This window comes from Mandrillus leucophaeus, unplaced genomic scaffold, assembly GCF_000951045.1.
Source record: "Mandrillus leucophaeus isolate KB7577 unplaced genomic scaffold, Mleu.le_1.0 Scaffold421, whole genome shotgun sequence".
Classification (NCBI taxonomy): Eukaryota; Metazoa; Chordata; class Mammalia; order Primates; family Cercopithecidae; genus Mandrillus; species Mandrillus leucophaeus.
In genome coordinates, this window is record NW_012104488.1 from 2,808,521 (window position 1) to 2,816,559 (window position 8,039).

The following is an 8,039-nucleotide window of genomic DNA, read 5'->3' on the forward strand; positions in this document are numbered from 1 at the left end:
TCAAAACATTTGATTAAAACAGATCCGCAGGTCATTGTAAACCAATAGTTACTAATTTAACCAAAATGATCATCGAAAGACTTAAAGGCAATACAGAAGGTTACATGCATGTAACAACTTTCAGCCTTTTAGGTCTCAGTTTTTCTAATCAATTAAAAATCTAATAAAGACAACATATGAATTATTTTGATAAAAAGTAAAATGTTGTTTCTTATGCCAGTTACTAGAAGGGCAAAGAAAAACCTGCCGTGTGACTACTTCTCCTTATAGGAAGCCTATTTAGACAACCTGGAAGTTAAACCTGATGAAAAATGTACTTGAATTTAATCAGACACAGGAAGAATGTGCTCAGGGTTATGAGTATAGCAGAGGAATACATAGTTCTTAGTAACTGCATGAGAAGTTTCTTGATTACATTGAAAAATTTAAACCTATCAAGAAAGCCAAGAGTACAGAATCAAATTATACTGGAGGAAAATATTGCTTTTCTAGACCTTTAAGATAAAACATTTTAGCATCAGGCCACAACAATAGAACCAGAGGAAAAAAGTTACAGAAGCTAATTTAAAAGCTGAAGGAGAGAGGCTCATCTCAGGCCTTCTCGGGGAGGAAAAACTGAAAGCAATGAGACAGCAATAGTTGAACTTCTGGGATACGATTCTGAGAAGTTTTTAAAAGAAACAGGCTCTAAAATTTTAAAAATCTCTTGTAATTTTATTAAGCGAAAAGTAATACCTTAAGAAAACCTTGTTTTAGGATAGGGAATCAATCTTAGAAAGACTGTTAAAAATAATTCCCTTTTAATTATAGCCAACTTAATACATAAAATAACTTTTGTGATTTTCCTTTTACAAACCTTATCATAACTGACATAGACTGTTTATTACATACTTGGACTTTCTGATTTGTCCTAAAATTTTCTGTTTTCTGAATAACCAGCTATTTTATTTTAGGACAAGAATTTACTATATAAAATCTTTCTCATGTAAAATTATTTGCTTGTTTTATAACCTTTTTATTATAAACACATTTTTGTATCCACAACTTTCTTTATATCTCTCTCCCCTACTCACTGATTCTTTTTTATCTTCTTTTAGAAATAACTTTTAAATAACCTTTGAATTACTTAAATGACTCTTTTTTAAAAAATGAAAACACAACTTATGGAATTATGTATTAGAATTCTTATTCTTAGTAACCTTAAATTTTAGTGAAAACTTAGGAAGCAAGAAATCCTGAACTGTTTATCAGATGTTAGCATTTTCTGGATGAAACCATTCTACAGTTTTAGAAATAATGTTTTCCCATATCATAATCTTTTCTTAATTGGAAGTGTCCCAGAAATCCAATTATTATCAATTGGATTGGAGCATCTATTATTTAATTCAAAATAATTTTAAGATTTAAAATTACATAAAAAGTCCACTTACAAGCATTTATCTCATTTACATGTATTCACTTTTTCCATTTTTTAATAGTTTATCTAGATTACTTCTGAAAATTGAGATACTACACAAAACTAATCATTATTTAAAGTTATTACTGGGCCGAGCGCAGTGGCTCACGCCTGTAATCCCAACACTTTGGGAGGCCCAAGTGGGCAGATCATGAGGTCAGGAGCTCAAGACCATCCTGGTGGCTAACACGGTGAAACCCCGTCTCTACTAAAAAACATACAAAAAAATTAGCCGGGCGTGGTGGTGGGCGCCTGTAGTCCCAGCTACTCGGGAGCCTGAGGCAGGAGAATGGTGTGAACCCGGAAGGCGGAGCTTGCAGTGAGCCAAGATTGTGCCACTGCACTCCAGCATAGGCAACAGAGGAAGACTCTGTCTCAGTAATAATAATAATAATAATAATAATTTCCCTTTTAACCATTTTTAAAATCTGAACAGTAAATGGTGAGCACTTAAGAACCTTAAAATTAATGTGTTTGCTGATGACTCAGAAGATTTAGCTGTTTCATTGAACTAACAATCTTAAGTTAATCTTATTTGTCAAAAAAAAATACACAACGATTATTCTGTTTTTGGCTGAGTGTAAAGTCTTAGAACCTTTATGTCAACCCTTGACAGCTTAGTATACACACTGATACAAATATAAAACCACTTAGGTAAAAACATATGTGGACAATTCTGAAGACATTTCTATTTTTATCAATCATTTTAAAACCAGTTTTATTAAAGATTCCCATGCACTTGAAAAGCGTTTGGACTTAATTTTTGAGTAACCGTTTACTTATCAGCCAATCTGATAGCATGCTAGACACAACACAGAACATAATACAGGAACATTACATAAATATATCTAAACATGTATACATACATGCACAAAGAAATAACAAATAGCTTTTACCTTGGAACTCTAGCCATGAGACAGCATTACAAACTCACAGACATACAAAAGGTAGCTGGCTCCAAGCTCTTTTTCTGACAAAATTGAAACCTGTTCATATGGCCAAACTTTGTTTGCCCTAATGGGTAATCCAAGGAAATCTGTGAACCAAAATTTTGGGTAAAACAGTCTCTATTGCAATTTTTTTTAACCCCTTTTACCCTTGTTTTTTTATTGTCAGTTTCAAACGACTTTCCAGTGTTTACGTTCTAGTTAGACCATCAATGAGTCTTAGCACCAGCAGCTTAATAACAGCAGATTTAAAGCAGGCAGAAAAGAGAAGAAGATACCTTTAGAAGACTCTACTTAACTCTGTAGCTTCAGGTTAACTATTTGAGCTCTAAATTTTTCTTATTGTAATTTGCCTGTCGGTTTAAAATGTACACAAAAATGGACCATATGGGCCGGGCGCGGTGGCTCAAGCCTGTAATCCCCGCACTTTGGGAGGCCGAGACGGGTGGATCACGAGGTCAGCAGATCGAGACCATCCTGGCTAACACGGTGAAACCCAGTCTCTACTAAAAAATACAAAAAACTAGCCGGGCGCGGTGGCGGGCGCCTGTAGTCCCAGCTACTCGGGAGGCTGAGGCAGGAGAATGGCCAGAACCCGGGAGGCGGAGCTTGCAGTGAGCTGAGATCCGGCCACTGCACTCCAGCCTGGGCGACAGAGCGAGACTCCGTCTCAAAAAAAAAAAAAAAAAAAAAAAATGGACCATATGTAATCAGCTGGAGTTCCAAAGAGGATGACAAAATCGGGCCAGGATGTTGAAAGTTGTTTTCCTCTTCAGTACTGGTTTTCTGGTTTGAACAGGAAAAGATTAAAAGAAAGGAGTGGAGAGGAGAAAGGAGGTCAGTTTTTGTGGGCAGGAAGAGGAAAGAAAAAAGAGGGAAGGGAGGCTTATGAGCCTTCCAGCCACTGCACAGTACCCCTACCTCTCTTGTTTATCTCCTCTTAGGGAGAGCCTCAGCACCCCAGACCTGCAGGGTGTGGGATGAATCCCTCCCATTTCCTCAAGTCACCAGTCAAGGTAAACTGTTTCGAGCCAGAGGGAGCTAAGGGTGGTTTTGGCTGAGAAGAGTAGGGCTGTAGATGGCTTCTGAGATAATCAGGATGATGAAGTTGGAAAAAAGAGGAAAGAGAGAGATCAGGGTGCACAAAGATCTCACACACGGACAAACAGGTGGTGTGCCTCCAAACAAATCCCTGATTAAGGGGCTGTGTAGACTCCCACATCCCTCATTTCAGTTTCAAATGGCTCCCCCCAGGCAACTGAGTCAGAACTGAGCAAAGGCCCAAGGTTACAGCAAATACAAACAAAACCAATGCATAAAATGCTCATATAGTGTCACTGGCAGCCAAGTCTAAATAAAGCAGAGCCCCAGCGACACCCCAAAAGAGGCAGATGGTGGTTGGGCACACTCTGACTAATGTACCTAGTTCCAAAGTTTGTCAACTTCTCCAGAGGTCACTTTGCACCAGTGAAGCATTGAAGGTAGCAGACACCATAGCAGGAAGAAAAGAGAGGATCCCTAAGACAAAAGATTCTTGGCAACTGCTGGAAATCCCCTAATATTCTAGCCATGGGTCAGCTAGCCGTCAGCAACTAGTATTCACAGGTGGCCCTATGTCCCATCTGACAGAAACCAGACTGGCGGGCTGAGGCCCTGGAGCATACAGCACTCACCATATGGGACACTAAAATTGTAACCAGCAATTATAAGTGCTGATTGCATAGTGCAATTAACAAGAGTGAGGTCTGATAGACAGAAAGTGACTTCATTGACCAAAACTAATAATGGACAAGTGGCCTGATTCCCATCCAAAATAACCATGTCCAATTTCTAGGGGAAAGGCAGGGGGCTTACAAAGGGAAACTTAATATGGGAGGCATGCAGGAGTTGTGCTGGTTACAAGGTTCTGTGTCTTGTTTTGGTGTCTATGTTGGGTCTTTTGTGTTGTCCCATGTTGATGTTGGGGTTAATAAAGTCACTTTCCACCAGACCTTGCTCTTATTAATTGGACGCTGTAAGTGGCGAGCAGCCGGATTGCATTTGGTTACAATTGTATACTAATAGGTCGGTCTGTCTATCTATCTTATTTTATTTTTGTTTTTCTGAGAAAAATTTTTATTTTTTTGAGATGCAGATTCGCTATGTCACCCAGGCTAGAGTGCAGTGAGTGGCGCGATCTCAGCTCACTGCAACCTCCGCCTCCCGGGTTCAAGCAATTCTCCTGCCTCAGCCTCCTGAGTAGCTGGGATTACAGGCGCCTGCCACCACGCCCGGCTAATTTTTGTATTCTTTAGTAGAGACGGGGTTTCATCACATTGACCAGGCTGGTCTTGAACTCCTGACCTCAAGTGATCTGCTGGCCTCAGCCTCCCAAAATGGTGGGATTACAGGTGTGAGCCACCATGCCTGGCTGACTTGTCTATATTTGATGATTGACTTAAAAGTCAATAATATTTTAAAATAAAATGGTGTCAGAATTTATAAACTGTACTCAGATGTGCCAAAAATAAATTGCATTTTTAATTTTTTGGTAACCATTCTTATCTTGGTCTGAAGTGTCCATTCCCATGGTAGGAAAGGGGATACCATGACAAAGGGAGACTTTAGGTAGCAAGTTATAAAGATGATTCCATGCAGCTGGGCTCTGCTGTGTCTTTTGGGTAAATGTTTAGTCTTTCAGGGCTTCTCCTTTCTTCTTGTTCCTTTCCAAAGCTTTTGGGTTAATGACTTTCAGTTTCAGTATGGGAGGGTGTTCCAGCCCCTTTGGTAGGCCACATTTGCATAAAGATGAGGGTGTAAGGGAGACCTGTGTCTGGGCTGAGGAGGTTGGTAGTGGTATGTGCTAATACTCTTTCTCCTTAACTCCTCCACCAACTGTTATGTAGCAGCAGTTATTTCAGACATGTGAAGAGCATTTAAAGTTGAAAAAGAAGCCATCTTTTTGCCCTCTACAAAGCCTAACTTTAAAGACTAGAAAAAGTTAGCTTTGGGCTTTGAATCTGAACAAAGACCTTTTAATTTTAGGCTGTATTCTTCTTTTTCCCCAGACATAAGAAAAATGCTTTGACTTTAATAGCTAAAGGGGTTTAGTGAAAGAAAAATGCTTAAGATTAAGAGAAAATGCCTGCGAAGATAGCTAAATGTACATTGTTCCTTCAGCTTAGCAGTTAAGAGGATGTGATTTCAAAGGCAGATAAAACTGGATTTAAAACCCAGTTTTTCCCTTATTTATTAGCTCTGTCATCTTAAGAATATTATTTGACATCTTCGAACCTTGGTTTCCTCATCTTTGTAAAATAGGTAACTACATTTCTAAAATGAGGATTAAATTAGTTAATGTATGTAAAGCATTGTGTGCTTTACACACAGCAGACACATAAGTGATAGTTATTAAGCAGACTTCAGAACTGCTTTCAAAGGAAAAAAATGAACATGACATTGGATAGGTTAGTAATGTTTAGGATATTTTATATACATATAAGTGTATATAAAATATATAAATATATCAAGTTTCCTTGGAACTTTAAATATTCATATGTATTTACGGATATATATATATGAAATATCATATATGAAATATATGAATATTATATATATGGATATTTCAAGTTCCAAGGAAAGAAACATGTCCTGATATTCCCTCTAATTGAATTTATTGTAAGGATGCACAAGAAGTAAAAGAAAAAAGGGGGTGGGAAATAGGGAAGAAGAGGAATTGTAGTAGTTGTAATAAGGTTTGGCTGTGTGGTAGCCTGAGTGTGGGTCTAATTCTTGCAGTCTAGAAAATCTTACTAACAGAAATACAGACTTAATGATTATTTCCTTCTAGTTGATCTGTATTGCCAATAAAGTAAAATGTAGTAATAGAGTAAGATCAAGCTCTTCATGTTATTTTAATGAATAAATGAGAGGTGTTGGGGTTATCTTGATTGTTTCCCCGTTTTTACACAGGTAGTGAATGGAAAACCCGTTATGAGACACAACTTGAATTAAATGATCAACTAGAAAAGCAAATTGTTTATCTCAAGGAGAAGATGGAAAAAATCCGTGGAAACTCTTCAGGTACAAAACCAATCATATGTATGTTTTATAATTTGAGTTAAAACTGATAAAACATTAAGTGTTCGTATTTGATTTATTGTAGATAGACTATCTTCTATTCGTGTCTATGAACGAATGCCAGTGGTGAGTAGAAATATGATTAAACACAAAGAATAATTGAAGGAAATTATGTCTATTTTTTTCAGACGTATTTCAAACAGAAGTTTGAAGACTAAGGCAAGGTCCAAATAAACTAGTTTTTTCAGGGGACCTGTTTGAAGTAACAACAAATAATTTTCAAGTAGCTATAGGTGGAGCACTAAGTTGCCAGCTATATTCACAGGCCTCCTGAAGAGCAGAGCATGTGTGGATATTGCGTTTTGAATCACTGCCAACCTCTAGAGAGAAAGATATAGACAAATACTGTGTTTTTGCTAATAATGGATCAAGGAGAAATAAGTGTTTTTGCACACTTGTTATTTTCAACCCAGACATGCCTTTATTTCCGTATCTTGGAAAGTCAGGAATTTTTCTTTTTTAATTCGAAAAATTGTATGTTTTCCCGTGTGCTGTCATAGAGTTATATCGCCCTCTTGTGGCATTTAGAAATCATTGCTGGAGCTGTGTTAAGCTTAGTGCCTTTTCTTAATTGCAGGTAGAATTTTATTAGTACCTACTGGATATAAAATATTGTAGCTACCTGCTTCTTGATAACTGAGGCTCAGTCCTAGCTCACGAGAGTGGGTATCACCACCTTCGTGGAGAGTAGCAACAAGTGCTGGTATGACTTGGTAAAATACCTTAGGGCATATCTAAGGAGCATTTAATTGGTTTTCTACTACCTGAGACTCTGGAACATATTCATGTTGGCAAAACTACATTTATTTTCCTTGACATATTTGTGTTATTTCTGAAGAAAATATGGTTCTCTAAGAGGTTTCATAATTTAGATCCAGAGACAGAGAATTATATTTCTGCACAGTAAAGGACTGAAGAAATATTAACACAAGGAAAAGTGAGACCACAGGCTAAGCAGAAAGGAAAGAGAAGGAAAGTTCAGTATAAATAGTACTGATCCGCTCTATTCTCTGGACAGGTGCTTTCGTGAGTGTTTGGTCCTCATGAATCCAAGAGGGGTATGTCTGAGCAGCAGACATTAGAAATCTAGCCAAGGAGTCAGCGATAGAAGTGTCCAAATGCTAAACAAAAAGCACTGGGATCCAACAATCCTATATCCAGTCAAGAGACCCTCTTAGCTAAGGACGAAAGATATACGAAGTCTTATTCTTTGATATAAAGAATAATATTTGTGAAATTTAGACATATAATTGTGTAACGCATACCTATTTTTGGCTTCCTGTTAAATTGACAATTAGGCAAAAGGGCTTAAATTAGTTGTGTTTGTGGGATAGGGTATGAATTCAAACACCATCTGTAAATTTCCCGATTCTTTATCCTTGTTGTGGATTGTTTAGTGTTTAGGAGTAATCTGTACAGACATACTTATGAAATTGATGTGTTAGTTTGAATACTAATTTTGAGTAACTTCAAACTGCAGATTTGCTTATGGGTAGCGAAAGGATGGGCACTCGTTG

The 8,039-nt window shown here is 37.5% G+C and overlaps 1 protein-coding gene across 3 annotated transcripts in view; it reads left to right on the forward strand.

Moving 5' to 3' along the window:
- CCDC169 (coiled-coil domain containing 169) overlaps positions 1 to 8,039 on the forward strand; it is a 72,984-nt gene that overhangs the window by 9,442 nt on the left and 55,503 nt on the right. For 2 of the 3 annotated variants that reach the window (XM_011993003.1, XM_011993004.1), the window contains 2 exons: positions 6,355 to 6,465; positions 6,548 to 6,588. In XM_011993003.1, coding sequence (XP_011848393.1) covers positions 6,355 to 6,465; positions 6,548 to 6,588 — 152 coding nt within the window. The remainder of the gene's footprint in view (positions 1 to 6,354; positions 6,466 to 6,547; positions 6,589 to 8,039) is intronic. The other variant, XM_011993005.1, reaches the window with a different exon arrangement.